The sequence below is a fragment of the Miscanthus floridulus genome, chromosome 18 (assembly GCF_019320115.1).
Source record: "Miscanthus floridulus cultivar M001 chromosome 18, ASM1932011v1, whole genome shotgun sequence".
NCBI lineage: Eukaryota > Viridiplantae > Streptophyta > Magnoliopsida > Poales > Poaceae > Miscanthus > Miscanthus floridulus.
Window position 1 is genome coordinate 110000390 of NC_089597.1, and position 18757 is coordinate 110019146.

Sequence of the window (18757 nt, forward strand, 5' to 3'; positions counted from 1 at the left end):
TATTTCTTCTCAGCGTCCGGTCAAAGGACCGAGGGCGGCCATCACAGTGCACCACTAACCGGACACAGGGTTAGAGTCCGATCACTGCCCAAGGTAGAGTCCGGTCATTACGAAATAGCTCCTTTTGACCCCGAAACTTCACCACCATTGATCAAATGTGCCAACCACCAAGTGTAACACTTTGTGCATGTGTGTTAGCATAGAGCTCCACGAGCTAGCACTTCACCTACTTGTATAACAAGACGCATCTCGTCGTCTCCCGAAGCTTGCTATCCGCATCCGCATTTACTTTGTGTGCTTTTTATGTGCCTTTGCTTCCTAAAGTAGCGCATAGGTTAGACCATAGGATTGGTTCTAGGCTGCAAAACTCTTTAGGTTGGTTAGTAGAATACTAGATAAACCGCTAGATAACATGTTCAGGTTTATCTTGTGAATTCAAGGAGAGTCTCAGGGCTTGTTTGGATACTAGAGCTAATTATTAGCTAGCTAAGCTCTAGTGTATCCAAACATGAGGGCTAATAGGTGGACTAATTTTTTAGTCAAGTCTCCAACTAGTTATTAGCTAACTAGCTAGCCCACCATAGCTAATTTAGGCTACTTTTAGCCCCAACTAGTAACTAGCTATGTGCTTCCAAACATACTCTTAGACTAGAAGTTTTTAGGTAGGGCGTGGCTAGCGTCCGGTTGTCCGGACGGACACACGCATCTGGACGTCCGTGCAGCCTGCCTCCGTCCGCCTCGCTCTGACTTGCACTCGCACCGCCCTCATTGCTGTGCCCGTCGCTCCTCATGTCCGAACGGCCGCATAGCCTGCCCCCGTCCGCCTCGCCCCCGCCTTGCACGCGCACCCTACCCCCATCGCTGTGCCCCGCTCCTTCCCCTTGATCCCATTCTCTGTTTCCACGTGGGCGAGACCCGGGTGCTAGCCCCTAGCTCGCTCGTTGCGCCCCGTCCGTCGGACCCCCAGCTCGCCGCACCCCATCCCACGGCGCCTGGGCCATGCGCCCATCACTCACCGTGCCGGCGTGCCCCCATGAAACACTTGCAACATAAAACACTTAGATACAACATACGTCTAACACTTTTGAAATATTTGGAACATAATGTTGCAACATATGTGTCAAACATATGCAACATCTAGATAAAACACTTACAACATATGCGTGAAACATAGGCAACATCCAGATAAAACACTTGCTGCAACATACGTTTGAAATAGATGAAACATTTTGAATAAACTCGTGTAACATACCTCTCAAGACACTTGCAAAATATGCAACATGTGCAACATCTCGATCTGCTTTTGTAACATTCATATGTAACAATCGCGACATACCCTTGAAACATCTGAAATACTTGAAACATACATTTGCAACATAAGTGAGGGAAAGGCCGGGGCCGATCGATTTCGGTCGTTGGGGTGGGATCCGGCGGCGCACGAGCACCACCAGCACCAGCACCAGTGACGGCGCGTGAGCACCACCACCACCACCACCAGCGACACCGGCCTTGGCTCAGACGAGCGAGCGGCACACGCTACGGGAGGGAGCGAGCGGCGCGGTGCACGTTCGAAGCGAGGAGCGAGGTACCGGTGGGGTGCACGACGGGTGGGAGCGAGGAACAAGCAAGTGATCGGCGCAGGGTGGGGCGCACAATGGGAGAAGGCCGTAGCAGCGAGCGAAGTGAGACACGCGGCGTCCGGATGGAACGGACACCCGTGGCCAAGCATTATCTTTTTAGGTAACTCAATTCATCCTCTCCCTATCTTGGATCAACACAGCCATTCTTTACAGCTATGCAGTGTGCAAAATCTACAAATAGGCTTGTTGCGGATTTTAGGTAGAACCTTAGAAGAGAGCTAAATAGGGCCGTCTCGATCATTTGCTATTCTCAAAGCAGATAATTAAGATGAACTTGGCGATCACAAAGCAGAGGAAGAAAAGAAAGTTTGTTACACATATTTGGTTGGTGACTCTAAAAATTTTGCCAAATGTGTTTAAAAAAAAATGACAAACATTGGCATCACCAAAATCTGGTCATGACACTGGTCACCCAGAAAATGGCCACAATTTGGCAGCCAGAAATACAGATGAAACCCACTAGCTTGAGATTCAAGACAGCCACTCCTATTTGCACATATTTGCAACTAAATAACAACTATACCAAGCAGTGCACCTCATTCTGAAATATCGCTAAACTGTTGATACCAGGAGTTGTTTTTCGCTTGCTTTGAAATGGTGCCTCAATATTTGAAAAGGAAATACAGTGGAAGATACACAAAATTACAATTTGGTGGAACGAAACTTAATGATTTTTGAACACCACATATATCTCAGTTTGCTTTCCTATTCACTTTGAGGTAGGGCAGTGCACCCGTCACATTGTCGTAGTCACTCTTGTTGACTTGGACCTGAAAGAAATATAGCAGTGTGATTTAAGAAAAGATGTTGCAGCAAAAATGTCAAGTTCAGACTGCTAATGAAATTGCCACAGTTTCAAGGATACATTAAAAGTGCTGTAAAAAAAAGGATACATTAAAAGTGACCTGCAACTTTATGGCCAGAGGTTAATGATTTTTTCTGTCACAAAAAAGAGAAATTTTGCTTCACTCCATGGGTGCTAATGCCAACATCAACTCCTAGGTTTGTGTGTGAAGCAGCACATCAGACTATTAGGATGAATGTGTGAATGATTGGGAAGACTGGACTTAAAACTGAAAAAAAAATTTACCTCTCTAATATGGCCCGATTCACCTAAGAAAGCAGTTAAGTACACACTAACAAAAGTGCAGATTACTGGGAAATCAGGATTCATAAGAATGACATCACCAAATTCTACAGCAGAACAAGTCCTAAGACCCTTACATTCTTGATGCATTTGAACGTTATTATCAGAACACATAAATGGAAGAACAGGATGTCTAATTCATGGGCAGTACTCCCCAAATATATTAGCTGACTAACAATAATGGAGTAAAAATTAGAAGTATTCATAAGTTGCTATATGCTATACGGTTAACACCGACCTCAGCCCTTTTTCTCAAAATATGGCATGCCTATTTCCTATTTTTTTTTTAAAATAGCAGCGGTAATTTTATGTGTACAGGTAAAAACAGTTCATTTTCAGAAACAAATGTTATATAACGACCATGTTTATAGTCCATGAACTTCGACAAGATCAATTGTAGCCAGATGCTTTTCATGCCATCTATTGGCCCACACACATTTCACATTTGAGGATCGAGGAGCAGATTGAGCTTCCAAATGAATAAGGAGACACCAAGATGCCAGGAAAGTAACAAATGGAGCACTACAACTACAAATTATTATATCACCCCAGAGCACATCAGCAAAACAAACTCCCGCCTTGCATTTCGCCTTTCAATTCCCAGCAACGTTATCACAATAGAACTACTCCTATCAAGCAATTAAAATACAAGAGCACATTGTGCTATTGACATCAACATTCCACACTCATCTAATTCACAGAGACGCACCGGCCTTGATTTGTAGACAAAATAAGCAACTGTAGAAAAACTGAGCTGCACTAGAGTGGAGGAACAGAAGAATACCATCTTGGAGAGCCTCTTCTTGCGCTTGGTGTTCTTCTTGGCGAGCAAGTGCTGCTTCCCGGCGCACCGGCGCACGATCTTGCCCCTCCCCGTCACCCGGAACCGCTTCGCCGACGCCTTGACGGCACACACAAACCGAACGAGACACGAATCAGCAAAAAGGCACCGAACAATCCAATGACTCGCAGGAGCCAAGGACGAGCTAGCAGGAAAGAACCTTGTGCGTCTTCATCTTGTACCCCTTCTTCCCCGCCGCGACGACCTCGAGCGAGGTGGAGGTGGCCGGCTTGCGCGGGAGCGGCGACGCGACGGAGGCCGCGGTGGCTGCCAGCGGCGCGCCGAAGAAGGATTTGCCCGGGAAGGCGAGGCTGGCTGCGGGGAGCTTCCTGGCTCCGGCGCCGGCGGAGACGGCGAGGGGCGCGGGGCGCGCGAGGGAGAGGGACAGCGCCATGGCTTTCTCTGTGCCCCGCTTCCGCTTCGGTCTGCGGATTTGGAATTGGATAGGCTGCGGACGGATGGCCAAGACAGATAGCAGCGACAGCGAGCGAGCTCTCGGGCTGCAGGGAGGCTTTGCGTCGCGTGGGCCGTTTGTAGCAACGGCCAGCCCACTAATCGCGAAGCAGGCTTCGGAATGAAGTGGCCGAGCCCATGGCCCATTTTGTTTCGACCAGCCTAACGGCGCAGCGTTGGACAGATCAACTGGGCCATTAGTTTAGGCTGAATGCAGATCAATGATCAGGTACATGGATTGTGACCCCTGAAAAAAAAAAGAACAGGGGTCGTGGCCTTATTGAAGGATCCAGCGGCCAACCAGAGGAGGATGAATGGAATGAGTGCTAATTCAAATTTCTCGCCGAGAAATTGCCCTCTACACCAACTGCGGCTGGGGTAGGCTGCGACACTGGCAGGGTGCGGTGCTGCGGCTAGAGCGGGGGTCACGACCGTCAAGGACTGTTTGGAGGCCATCCAGCTCAGTAGCTGCTCCTTTCCCCTGCGGCTTCTTCCGGCGTCCGCTGCAATTCGAGGTGAGTACAATCCAAACCCTATCACTGCTCGTTTCCTGTCCCCATTCGTGTTGTATGCTGTTAAGTTGCATTTATGACGCATGGAGTTTGTTGTTAAGTTACGCTTGCATATGTGGATGAAGCAACGTTCTAGGGGTTCTATTGTTAGCATGATGTCTATGTATTTAGGACCCTATCAATACAAATGTAATTTGTTTTTGTTAGGATGTACTCCCTCCATCCCAAATTGTAAGTCATTCCAAGAATCTTGGAGAGTCAAACTTTTTTAAGTTTGACTAAAATTATAGAGAGAAACACAAAGATTGATGACATCAAATAGGTATAATATAAAAATATAACTAATAAAGAATCTAATGATACTTACTAGGTATGATAAATATTATTATTTTGTTATATAAATTTAGTCAAACTTGAAAAACTTTGACTCTCCAAGATTCTTGGAATGACTTACAATTTGGGATGGAGGGAGTATCTTATAGCAAGTTATTTATCCTATTGTGGCATGTTACATTAAATTGATTGAACAATCATTACTGCTTAATTGATTGTTATAATTTGTGTGCTTTTTAGTAGGAACATATGCTACCCATAGTTTAAAATGTTAGGATGTAGCTATGCATACTGCCCACATGAATGAATTTCCATAGTGAAAGAGGAGCATATGACAATTTTCCCCAAAAGAAAATGAGAGATGAATGAACAAATTGCACAAGTAGATGTTGATGAAGGTTCATTTTTCTCTCTTTCCCTGAGAACAGCAGGGAGGTCCATTTTCTTGAATTTAACACAAGTAGATGTTGATCGATCAATTGATGGGGAACTTTCGTGTAGGTCAGTACGTGAGATCCCATTTGGTGCATACGGTTTATGGCAAAATTTTCACATAATCGAATTTCTGGATTGTTTACTTACCACCTATATAAGTGAGTTTACTCGCACCACCTAAAATGCTTAGTTACCACCTATTGCAATTGATTTGTTCAGTTTAGCTAAACACATAGTTATTTTTGGACTTGTGTTTTTTTTTTGTTTTTGCAGTCCATCGATTTATAGTAGCAGTATTCACCTTTTTTTGTTTGTTCCTTTGGTTTGTTGCAGTTGTTGTGTTTCACATTGAGCTGAGAGAGGTTAAGGTAGGTGCAGGCAGGGCCTTTGATTAGTCCCTTTGCCTTCGATCTGTGCTGGTATAGTGCTGTAGGCCCCCCTGATTTCATTTGAAATTTGAAATTTCTTAGTATGTAGCAAGTTACATAAAAATGAAATTTTTACTTCAGTTATGTTGTTGTGGCAAGTTACTCATTTGTTATCAGCATTATCTTGTGTTATGGTTTGTGAGCTCTATTTTAGATTGATTGGAGCAGCTATCTTCTTCGCTTTTTTATTGTTTTGTTGAATACAAATTAATTTTTCAGAGTTCCTTGTTTCATAATGGGAAGAAAGCGTAAATCAGATGAAGTTGACGTCACTCCTTCACCGAGGGGGGTAACAAGGTCTATCTCAAAGCTTGGAGCAAGTGTTGTGTCCCCCAAGCCTCAAGGTCACACTGAATCTACGAGAATGGGAGCATATGTTGATTCGTCTGCAAGCTACGAAGATGATGAAATTTTTAGCAAAGACAAGAAGACAAAGGCTAGTGATGCAATAGAAACGGTAAGAAAGAGGGTTTTAAAAGGGAAAGATGTACTGTTTGATGGGTCACCATCCTCTACTAGAGATGAAAAGGTATTCCTTCCTTAACATATTGGTTCATGTTACCCATTTGAAACACCTTCGATACCGAACTATTAGCATGGGATTATTCATTTTGTGTTTTTTCACTGCAAAATTCCTTTTAGTTTCTATCTACACAACCTTTTTGCCCATTCCATCACATGTTAATCAACTTATATCAATGTATAACATCTTATATGATTGTTCTTTGTATGTTGCAAATGTTATTTGAATTTTGTAACTGTATGTTATATGAATGTGTAGGGTATTTTTTTTCTTTTTCTATATAATATATTCATTTTAATTTTATTTAGGATTTGAGAAAGAAGGGATCAGCAAAGAAGTTAATGTACATCAATTCAAAGCTTGACCGCAATAAAAAAGAGTGCATTTCCATGGTTGGCTTTGGTGGTGTTTTGGAAATCAAATATTCTTCAATCCATGAGAAACTTTCTTCCTGGTTGGTTAGGGTATTTGATATTAACAAATCAGAAATAGTGATTCCCTTTAGAGGCTCCATCAAGGTTGATGCAAAGATTGTCCATAGAGTCTTCGACATTTTAAAGGGTACAAAATATATTGACTATAAGAAGAAAAGCGGTGGCGACAGTTTCTTTGAATTCTACAAACTGCTAAGCCGTGAACACTAGACATTTAATGAAGCTGAGAGGATGTTGCTTGAGGATGGCAAGGGCAAGTTTGATGATAACTGGTTGCAGATTTAGCTTCTATTTGCAATTAGCTCTCTGCTTTACGCAACCTCTTGCAGCAGTCTTTGTGTTCGTGGCCTCCATGCAATGTTTAATGTTGAAGAAATCAAAGATTACAAATGGTGCCAGCTTTGTAGATAGATTGCTTAATGGGATTAAGGATTTAAAGGCTAGGAAGAAATTTTTGCTTATTTTTTCTCACGGTAAGTGCAAAATAATAGTTCCATTTATATTCATATTTTCTGTGTCTTGTTATGATTTGTTATTGTGCTAAGTTTTTTTTTTCTTTCATAGATATTATACTTCGATTCCATGGACATTTCTAACTTTGTTGATGAAAATGTGAAAACAAGAGTGTGAGTTTGGACTGAGGATAAGGTTGTTGATTCAATTTCACTGGATAAGTCCTCAGATATTGATTTTGGAAAGTTGTCTATAAGTTTTCTTTCATTATTCTCTTTTTACATTTAAAACAGCTTCAATTTCTATCAATTATCAATTCATTGGGTTTCTTTAATCACATGGCTCCTTGAAGTATCTTCTAGCTTATGCATTTTCTCAAACAACTTCTAAATTCCTAGAATTCATGACTAAATAAAATTTAAACTGAGCTTCAAGACGAATTCATAACTAAATAAAATTCTTAGAGTTCATAACTAAATAAAATGTATGCTCTGATGCATATATGCTTGTATTGTTTCTATTTCCTCCTTGCCTTTGTCACCAGCCACCACTCTTATTTATAGTGTTATTACACATTTCCAAGATGACCCTTAGATATTTCCGTGAACCACTTCACCTATGGGCAAAATGGCAAAAGTTGAGTTCTGAACACTAGACACTGGACCAACGTTCCAAACTTGACTATGGAAGGGATATAACGGTGGCCCTGTTTCGATGCCGCTGGATCAAACAACACCAACTGAACGAGATCAGATTGAGAGTCCTAGACCTCGAGAATCTAGGCTATCAAGATGACCCTTGGGTGCTCGCTTCACGTGTCGCATAAGCTTTCTATATGTCTGACCCACAAAGTAACCTCCCCCCGAAGAAGAAGACAAAGCACGTGGTTGCCTTCGGGAAATAGCACATTATTGGAGTTGATGGCATGGACGATGTTGAAGCTTACAATAACTACGATGAGATGCCGCTATTCATAGACTTTCCTAAGAAGATCAGTGTTGTGGAAAAGAACCTCCCCCAAAGACATAATGCCATGGGAACGAAAAGGTGTCAAGGAGAAAATCATTACAGCGGGCTAGCTAGTTGTTGAACGTGGAGTGTCTGTGTAAGTGTATGTTTATAAGACTTCATTTATGCATGTATGTGAGACTATATATTTATGTATGTGTGTAAGACTATATATTTTTGTATGTGTGTGAGACTACATTTTATGCATGTGTGTGAGACTACCCTTTGCAACATCCAGATGACTCTATTTGAACATCCACTCTATTACTACTAAAACTTTATGAAATCACTTAACACTTTATGAAATGAAGAAATGACCAAAATAAAAGTAGGAGATCTTGATGAGTTATACAACTTTTATATTCATCACCTTTACAGCTGAAATCATTTAGTGTTTGAAAATTAGGTTTGAAGCTGTCATTTTCTGAAATCATTTAGTGATTTTTCTTTTTAATCTCTGGGTAAAATTTGTAACTAGTCTTTCTCCCTCATACTAACTCCAAATGTGATGATTTTTTTCTAAAATTTTCTAAAATCTTGCCCTATCAAGTTAGTGTGTTGATTTGGTCATTCTTTTCATTTGACAAAGTTTGAGCACTTCAAATTTTCAAATTTAAAAAAATGACAAGTTCGAACGAGATTTTCAACCATTAAATGATTTCAGCTGAAAAAGTGATGAATACCAAAGTTGTATAACTCATTAAGATCTACAATTTTTATTTTGATCATTTCTTCATCTGACAAAGTGATAGTAAATATTGTTCATAAATCAACATGTTTCTCGTATAGTTCATGAAACTATGAGTCATATGTGAATTTATGAACAATGTTTACTAATACTTTGTCACATGAAGAAGTGACCTAAATAAAAGTTATAGATAGTGAGGAGTTCAACAACTTTTATGTTCACGACTTTTATTGTTGAAATCATTTAAGGTTTTAAAATCTTGTTTGAAGTTGCCATTTAGTGAAATTCAAAATTTCAACTGTTCAAATTTGGTCAAATGAAAATATGATCAAAATGAAAGTTGTACATATTGATGAGTTCTACAACTTTGGTATTTATGAGTTTTTCATCTGAAATCATTTACTCTTTCAAAATATTGTTTCAAGTTAAAATTATTTGAATTTTAAAATTTGAATAATTCAAACTCCACCAAATTGCAAAGCAGTATCCAAATGTTGATGCCATCAAATGGTCAAATGATTGCCCGAAAACATATGAAAGAGGCAAGCCCTTCCTACCAAACCGGGACATCCAGCGCCTACCACTTAGAATGAGAAGGTTCTATGATTGGTACTTACGTGTTCTCCCAACGAGCATAGATCTCATACAAGCATGCTTTCTCACCGGCACATTTGGAAGCCCAGCCGGGAAAATTGTCTTTGACTTCAATGACATGCACACATGCTTTCACCTGGGAGAAATGGAGATGAATCTAATTCACACGTAGTGCCTGTAAGTCCTTGTCCTCCCGATATGATATGAATGTAATATTTGAATTTTGTTGTAACTAACCCACGTCGTGATTTGTAGAATGCAAGTGCATATTGTCAAACAAATGCCAAGTGTGAAAGCCGGATATATAGACCCTCAAGCTATAGCCCAAACAAATTTTAATTACCCTAAACGGTGGATACTGGATGCCAAAGAGCTAGCTACTGCAAAGACTCTTTGGGAGAAAGAGCACATCCGTACGACGAAACTAAGGGAAGAGTCCCTTAAGGTTGCAGCATACATTGCCCTGGCTTTCAAAAATCTCCAACAACACTCTACTATATGGCTACCATATAACTTCGAGTAAGTTCAACTCTATACTTAAAGCTTTGTTCGATATATTTTATTCGATGCAAAAGAGCTTATCTAGTTCTATGATTAAATCCATACAGCAACCACTGGATTTGTATAGTCGTCGATGTCGGAAGGAGCATGTCATGGTTCTTTGATTCAATAGATAGGGACCCGACGACATACAAAGACTTCATATCGATTCTCAAGACGTATAAATATCGACAATCCTCATTAGCTTATATGTTTGAATACATACTTATAACGTTCACTTTTGGATACTAATAAGTTGTATTTGCTAAAATAATTCGAACATGGCATTTAGGTTCTATGTCACTCATCATCATGGAAGGCATATCCAGCAAGGAAGAAAAAACTGGCTATAAAAATACTATATGCGGTAAGTGTAACTTACTTCTTTAGTACTCCGTTACATGGCTGTCAAAAGCATTACCTAACATTTTCATATGCAAAACACATAGTGTCCCAAGCAGAAGCCTAGGAGTGTACATTGTGGATACTATATATGTTCTATGATGAATAACACCAGTGCCTACAGGAGACACCCCTTAAGGGTAAGTTTGAACCTCTTCATTAGTAGTATAAAAACTTCGTACATGGTATGAAATACTAAACCGAAACTTGTTTTCTTGTAGTGGAGAGAAGATGAAGGAATAAAAAAAGACCCATACAAGGATGACCAACTCTTAGAGCTCATCGACGACCTTTGCAACTTCATATTGGACCAGATTGTACACGTCAAAGGTGCCTACCATGACCGAGAGTCTGACTTAAGTAGAAATCCTCAGTACCAACACCTTCGTGAGACTAAAAGGCTAGCTCTAGGACGTTGATAACAATGTGTATGGAATTTGTATATTTAATGATGGATTATATATATTCTTACGAATTGGACTTGTAATTGTAATTTATATAATACTATTGTGCTTGTATTCGCGTTCGGAACGTTGGTCGTGGGGCGTTCGGCAACGCGAACGCGGCTTGGAATGTTGGTCGCGGGACGTTCGGTAACGCGAACGCCGTTCGGAACGTTGGTCGCGCGGCGTTCAGCAACGCGAACGCTGGATGGAATACGCGGAAACAAACAGTTCTGGTCGAATTTGAATTGTAAATTTGAATTTTTTTGTGAGAAAACGTACTGTAGGGACGGTTCTAGATTGAACCGCCCCTACAAACAGGTATTATAGAGGCGGCTGGTACTACAGCCGCCCCTACAAATCTATTTATAGGGGCGGCTGGTTCTACAGCCGCCCCTACAAATCGATTTGTAGGGGTGGCTAGTAATACGAACCGCCCTTCCAAATAGATTTGTAGGGGCGGCTCAATCACCAGCCACCCCTACAAATCAATTTGTAGGGGCGGCCTGGGAACCGTCCCTACAAATGCATGATTTGTAGAGATGGTTCGGTAGGGGCGGCTGGCCAAACCGCCCCTACAAAGAGTTACCAGCCGCCCCTAAAAATGCTTTTTGTAGTAGTGTCCTAGGGGCGATGGTGGCTTGCGTGGAGTCTGGGCAAAAGACCTCCTCGGCAACAGTGACAACCCTAAGGGATGTCGGCGGCCTGAGCGCCGGTGCAAGGATCTCAGCGAGGAGGAGGCAGGTCATGTGGACGCGGATCCCATCGACAGCGGCGGTCCTAGGGGTGGCGAATGCCTGGGAGTCCTGGCGGAAGAGGTTATCCTCGACGACAGCGATAGAGAACTCCGGCAAAGGCGATGGCCATCCCAATGACGGCGGTTGCACTATGGGAGGTGGAGGCCTAGGAATTTGGCGAAGCGAAAACGGATCCTATCGGCTCACGTCTGATCGGGTACGAGACGACGACGAATGAAGGTGGGCTAACCGACGACACGTGGCGTTAGCTCACTTGAAGCGGATGAAGATGGCACCAGTGGAGGTTTACAGCGATGGCGTACTAGGGGGTGGCGGTGACTGTTTCAATAGTGGATGTCGGGAAGCAGAGATGTGTCGAGGTCATAGTTTTTTTTCTTTCTTTGGTTGTGTGTTCTACTCTTTCTTGATGTGTGAGTCTTAGTGATCTTGTATCCTTTTGTCTGTGTATGTCCTTCATAGATATAGAGGCTAGATTAATGAAAATCCATTATCTAAAAAAAAAAAAGAAGAAGTGAATTAGTGGTTTTCGACTGCCAACTCTCAAGTCACCGTACCGTTCTCAATAACCACTGAAAATCTCTATTTCTGCATTTCTTAAAGGTTTTCGTCCTTTTATCCCAAAATATAAGAATTTTAGTTGGTTTTTAAGACAAAATAATGGTAAGCTAAACTATACCCGGTTGTTTTAGAAGATGTGAACACGTGATTTGTTGGTCGTGCGATCGTCTCATGGGATGTTTCTGGCTGTCCGATCCAGCCGCACTCGAGGGCCTCCGACCGGTGCGTGGTCACCCGCGGGGGCGTCTTTGAGCCTGCAAACGCGCTGGCTTGGCAGGGGCGGTGTCCGTGGTACACGCACCAAAATGTGTGTCACTTCCATTTCTTTTCATCAGTCACACCCTCACTGAGTGACGCGTGGATTATTGCATATAGTACACTAGCTTGTCTTGCAGGGCCTGGAAGATGAGACGGTGAGACAGGAGATGAATGGAACTCGAAAATTGGATGGAGTTGAAATTAAACTGTACCATGTCAGCCAGTCAATGTGCACTGCACGTCCATCACAGTGCATTCTGAGCTCATGTTTTGTCTTTGACGATTTAGTAGGAATGCATGCTTAGAATTTATCAAGGTTTGATGTTTAGAAATGATCGATCCTTATATTTAGTGTTTGTCTCATTGTCGGTGTTTTGTATTTAGGGTTTACGAAGGATTTATATTTAGGTTTGACTAATGTTGTACTGTATGTTTAGATCGCTACTTTTTATAGTTCTCGGGCCTTGTATATGCACTATTTATACGGATTAGGGGTCATTTTTTTATTACTGTTGTTTTGTTGTTTTATATACAGCATGCCCCAGTAAGTAGCTTGTTCTTTTTTTTTCTTTGCTTGTTGTTAGCGGGTTGTTTTTATAGTTTGGCCCCTCGGTTGGTATTTTTTGTTTTCATTGGGTGTTATTATAGTCTAACCCCAGTTGGCATCTTGTTCTATTTTGTTATTGTTGTTAGAGGTTGTTTTTTTATAGTTTAGCCCTCAGTTGGCAGTTTGTTGTACTTTCGGTTGATGTTGTTAGGGATTGTTTTATAGTTTGCCCCTAGTTAGTAGCTTGCTTTTTTTGTCCTTGTTGTTTGAGGTTTTTTTATAATTAGCCCCCCAGTTGGTAGGTTGTTTTTTTGTTTTTAGGTTGTTTTTATTGTTTGGCTCTCAGTTGGCAACTTGTTCGTTTTTCTTGTTGTTAGGGGTTGTTTTTATAGTTTGGTCCCTTGGTTGGTATTGTTTGCTCTTCAGGGGTTGTTATTATAGTTTAGCCCACAGTTGGTAGCTTGTTCTATTTTGTTGTTATTGTTGTTGTTCGTGTTGTTGTTGTTGTTGTTGTTGTTGTGAGACGTTCTTTTATATTTTAGCCCTTAGTTGGCAGCTTGTCCTTTTTTATTGATATTGTTGGGGATTGTTTTTATAGTTTGCCCCTAGTTGGTATCTTGTTCTTTTTTTCTCTGTCGGTGTTTCGAGTAAACACCAATGAGTAAATTTGTATGATTACGCGTCTGGCTCGGATGGTGTGCTAAGAGGACACAAGGATTATACTGATTCGGGCCAAATGTCCCTACATCCAGTTTTGGGCTGCTCGTGTTACTAGCACTGAGTTTGTAGCAGGGGTTTACAAACTGACGAGAGAGGGACAGGTCCCAAGTCTCTAGCGGAAAGAACGAATGGGTGCCAAGAGCTTGGTCTTTGCTCAGCTATGTGCCTGAGGTTTGATGCTAGTGCTCTTGATTTGATGCGGTGCGGTGAACCGATGCCCCTTAGTGGAGCGCCCTGCTTTCCCTTTTATAGGCCAAGGAAAAGCAGGGATTACAACCGAAGGGAAGAGGGGAAAACAAAAAGAGAAATAAGGCTCCCGAGGGTGTGCTGTTCTCCTCTTCGCGTGGGTCCTGCTGACCCTGTAGATCGTGGTGGTAGTAGAGTCGCACCGGGGTCCTGTTAGCCGCTGCAGCATACATACGAGCATCGTGCGCCGTTCTTGTCTTCCATCCCATCTGAGCGGACGACATGGTCAAAGGGTTCCCTAACATATGCCCTCCTAGTCCCTTGTCTGGCCGGGCGACGATCCACTCGCATAGGGAAGAAATCAGCTTTGTTGGGCCAGGCGGCTGGACCCGAGCGACTCTGTGTTCACCCTCGATGACCCGCCAGAGGTGAAGGACTAGATGAGCGCGCGCTCGGGACTTGAGTCCACGGTCCGTTCTCTGACCGATGTGTTGGGGGCATTGAAGTATGGTGTCGCCCTAGCCAGCCAGGTTTGTCATGTCTTCACATTTTCTACTTTTGAGCTCTATATATAATTCTAACCAAATTTTTTCGTAGTCCCTTCTTAGAAGTCCCTATTCCTCCATCGTTAGAGGGAGGTCTAGGGGCTTGCTGTCGAATTGCCGTGGCTATAGGAGGAGGTGGCGAGCCTCCAGACCAAGGAACAGGAAGCCTGTCAAGATGCCAACGAGGCCGAGGACAAGCTCAAGGTTGTGGTCGCTAAGGCCAGGGAAGATGCTGCGGAGCTTGAACGACTCCGCTTGGTCCTCGACCTTGCCCATCAAGAGGGCACCGACGCTCGGTGCACGCTAAAAAATGAGCAGAAGTTGAAGGAAGAAGCCGAGGTCCTGGTCGCCGCCTTGGCTAGGGATGTTGGCGTGCTCCAGAGGAAGAAGTCGGTCCTCAAGGAGCAAGTGAAAGGTAAGGCTCTGGTTACCTTTTTGCTTGACGTTCGCAGTCGGTTTTTTATGCTCCTTGATGTTTGTCTTGGGCAGTCCTATAGGGGCAACTCTCCGAGGTGCGGGGTCAACTCCAGTCAGAGAGCGACGACCACGACTCCTTGCGCGCTGCCGTCAGGTTGGTCTTCAACGACCTTGGGGTCGCCCCGGCTGAGGAGATGAGCTCGCTCGCAGTCTAGGTTACACAGATCCTAGACCGGGTGCGCGCACTCACAAGGGAGGCCCTGTACACCGGCGTCTATCGTGCATTCACCATTGCCCGCTCCCACTACATCAACATCGACCTGCCAGTGATCAACGAGGGCTTCACGCCTGGCTACACTGATGCTGAGCTAGACAAAATTGAGAAGGAAGCGGCTCTCCTGTTGCAGGACCTGGCGGAGAAGGTCGGAGAAGAAATCCTGCCAAAGGATGTTTAGTTAGATAGCTGAGCTTGGTGTCGGTCTTTTTGTAAAGACTTCTATTATGGTCGGAAACATTGTTTGGCCTTTCTTTATATATATATATTTATATATATATATATATATATATATATATATATATATATATAAAGTTTGTTGCGATCCGACCCTTGTTTTATGTTAAGGCATTAGAAACTTAAGTTGTGAGCGACTAAGTAATGATCACGCTGGTGAGCAAGCGATGACGTAGCCGTCGGGCGTAGGCTTGACAAGCGTATTAGAAGCTTTGCAACGGGAAAACTAAGGGTAAAAGCAACGTAGATGCTCGATGTTCTAGGCGTTGGTGATGGCTTTGCCATCATCGGTCTTGAGCTTGTAGGTGCCGGGTCAGAGTACTTCTACGATGATGTATGGTTCTTCCCACGGTGCTGAAAGCTTGTGGCGATTTTTGTTGCTCTAGATGCGGTGAAGGACTAAATCGCCTACGCTGAAGGTGCGATCCCGCACGTGTCGGCTATGGTACCATCATAGCGCCTGCTAGTATTTGGCCGAATAGAGCAGGGCAATGTCACGTGCTTCATCAAGCAGGTCCATGGCGTCTTCCAAAGATGCTTCATTTTTCTGCTCGTTGTAGGCCTTGACCCTTGGCGCTCCATAGTCGAGGTCAGTCGGGAGGATGGCTTCGGAGCCGTGGACCATGAAAAACAGCATGTAACCGGTTGCCCAGCTGCTGGACGTCCTTAGACTCTAGAGTACTAAGGGGAGCTTTGCGACCCAGCGTCCACTGGCTTTGTTGAGCCGGTTGAAGATCCTAGGCTTGAGGCCTTTAAGGACCATGCCGTTCGTGCGCTTGACCTGCCCATTTGTGCGGGGGTGTGCTACAGCATCCCAATCAACATGGATGTGGTGGTCGTCGTAGAACCAGAGGAATTTCTTCCCTATGAACTATGTGTCATTGTCGGTTATGATGGAGTTTAGGACCCCGAACCGGTGGATGATGTCCATGAAGAACAACATGGCCTACTCGAATTTGATCACGGTGATCGGCCAAGCCTCTATCCACTTCGTGAACTTGTCCACGATGATAAGTAAGTGCGTAAAGCCCCTGGGCCCTCTTGAGGGGCCCTACTAGGTTGAGCCCCTAGACCACGAACGACCACATGATGGGGATCATCTGGAGCGCTTGGGCTAGCAGGTGAGTCTATCGAGCATAGTACTGGCATCCTTTGCAGGTGCGTATGACCTGCACAGCGTTGGCCACCACGGTTGGGCAGTAGAAACCTTGTCGGAATGTGTTTCCAACCAAGGTTCTAGGTGCGGCATGATGTCCGTAGACCCCTCCATGGATGTCTTCTAGTAGGTCCTTCCCCTACTCAGTGGGGATGCAACGCTACAGGATTTTGATGTGGCTATGCTTATAGAGCTCCCTTTTGATGATGACGAAGGACTTGGCGTGACGCGCAAGCCGTCGGGCCTCCGTCTTGTTGGCAGGGAGCGCCTCATGGAGGCAATCGAGATAAGGTGTTATCTAGTCGGTCAGAGGGTTAGGCTCTGCCACTGGGTCTTCGATGAGTTCCATGACCTTGGGGTTGGATGGAACCAAGGGTCGGTCAGCCCCCAAGCCTAGAACTGGTGGCTCGTTGCTAGTCTATTTTGGTTCCTCATGTCGGACCAAGGGCTTGTGTAGGTCGCTAGCGAAGATGCCGGTGGGGACTGGCTCTTGGCTCGATGCCATCTTTGCTAATGTGTCGGCTGCTTCGTTGAGCCACCTCGGGGTATGGTTGAGCTCGAGGCCGTCGAACTTGTCCTCCAACTGTCGGACCTCATGATAATACACGGCCATCTTGGCGTTGTGGTAGCTTGACTCCTTCATGACCTAGTCAATGACCAGTTGTGAGTCGCCTCGGACATCAAGCCATCAGATACCCAACTCAATGGTGATGTGCAAGCCATTGACGAGTGCCTCGTATTAAGCCATATTATTTGAAACCAGGAAGTGGATGCGAATTACGTACCTCATGCTCACCCCAAGGGGGGAAATGAAAACTAGCCCAACCCCAGCACCCATCTTCATCAGTGATCCATCAAAGTACGTTGTCTAGTACTCTTGATCAATGGCCGTCGATGGCATCAGGATCTCGGTCCATTCGGCCACAAAGTTAGCCAATACCTAGGATTTGATGGCCATTCGTGGGGCGTACATGATGCCCTGATCCATTAGCTCGAGTGCCCATTTCATGATTCTCCCCATGGCCTCCTAGTTCTAGATAACCTCACCGAGGGGGAAAGATGACACGACAGTCACCTAGTGTGAGTCAAAGTAGTGGCATAGCTTTCTCTTGGTGATCTGGATGGCGTATAGGAGCTTCTAGATCTAGGGGTAGCGTGTCTTGGAGTCAGACAAGACTTCGCTAACGAAGTATATAGGGCGTTGTACCTTGAGGGCGTGTCCCTCTTCTCCCCATTCTACAACCAAGGCGGTGCTGACCACCTGAGTCATAGCTACGATGTAGAGTAGGAGCGGCTCTCCCTCAGTCAGTGGGACCAAAATTGGGGCCTTCGTCAGGAGCACTTTGAGCTTGTCAAGCACCTCCTGAGCCTCAGGCGTCCACATGAATCGGTTGGTTTTCTTCAGGAGCCGGTAAAGGGGGAGCCCCCATTCACTGAGGCACAAAATGAAGCGACGAAGCGCTGGGAGGCACCCGGTAACCTTCTAAACTCCCTTCAGGTTTAGAATCGGGCCCATGTTCGTGATGGCTGAGATTTTTATCGAGTTAGCTTCGATGCCCCGCTTAGAGATGATGAATCCAAGAAGCATGCCCCTTGGGACCCCAAAGACACATTTCTTGGGGTTGAGGTTGATGTCATTCTCCTAGAGCTTCCCGAAGGTCTGCTCTCGTTCGGCCATGAATTGATCGGTCTACTTGGACTTGACCATGATGTCATCCAGATAAGCCTCAATGGTCCGCCTAATGAGGTCTCCAAAGCATTTGGTCATGCAATGCTGGTACGTAGCCCCGGCATTCTTGAGTCCAAACAACATCATAACATAGCAGAACGATCCAAATAGGGTGATGAAAGAGGTCGCAAGCTGGCAGGACTACCTAATCTATGTGTGGAAAAGGAAATGAATTCTTCGGGCATGCCTTATTGAGGCTCGTGTAGTCAATACACATTCTCCATTTCCCACTTTTCTTTTTACCAGAATGGGATTGGACAACCACTCTAGGTGGTGCACTTCCTTGATTAAATCGATCGCCAAGAGCTTAGTGATTTCCTCACCGATGAGCCTCCGCTTCTCCTTGTTCAAGTGGTGTAGGTGTTGTTTGACTGGCCTAGAACCTAGCCTAATCTTCAAGGCATGCTTGGTGACTTCCCTCGGAATTCCCAGCATGTCTGAGGGTTTCCACGCAAAGATGTCTCGATTGGCGCAGAGGAAGTTGACGAGCGTGCCTTC

General features: G+C 44.3%; 1 protein-coding gene across 1 annotated transcript; it reads right to left on the reverse strand.

Moving 5' to 3' along the window:
• Window positions 1-2084: 2084 nt before the first annotated feature.
• On the reverse strand, window positions 2085-4098 carry LOC136521595 (large ribosomal subunit protein bL35c-like). The gene is made up of 3 exons (XM_066515344.1): window positions 3789-4098; window positions 3572-3688; window positions 2085-2410 (listed from the first exon to the last, which is right to left on the reverse strand). The coding sequence occupies exons 1-3, from the start codon at window positions 4020-4022 to the stop codon at window positions 2333-2335; spliced, it is 429 nt and encodes a 142-aa protein (XP_066371441.1). The 5' UTR covers window positions 4023-4098; the 3' UTR covers window positions 2085-2332.
• Window positions 4099-18757: the final 14659 nt, after the last annotated feature.

Coding starts and splice junctions, on each gene's coding strand:
- LOC136521595 (XM_066515344.1), bottom strand. CDS start 4,022: ATGGCGCTGTCCCTCTCCCTCGCGCGCCCCGCGCCCCTCGCCGTCTCC. Junction 3,689..3,788: donor ACAAGATGAAGACGCACAAG/GTTCTTTCCTGC, acceptor TGTGCCGTCAAG/GCGTCGGCGAAGCGGTTCCG. Junction 2,411..3,571: donor AGAAGAGGCTCTCCAAGATG/GTATTCTTCTGT, acceptor TATTTCTTTCAG/GTCCAAGTCAACAAGAGTGA.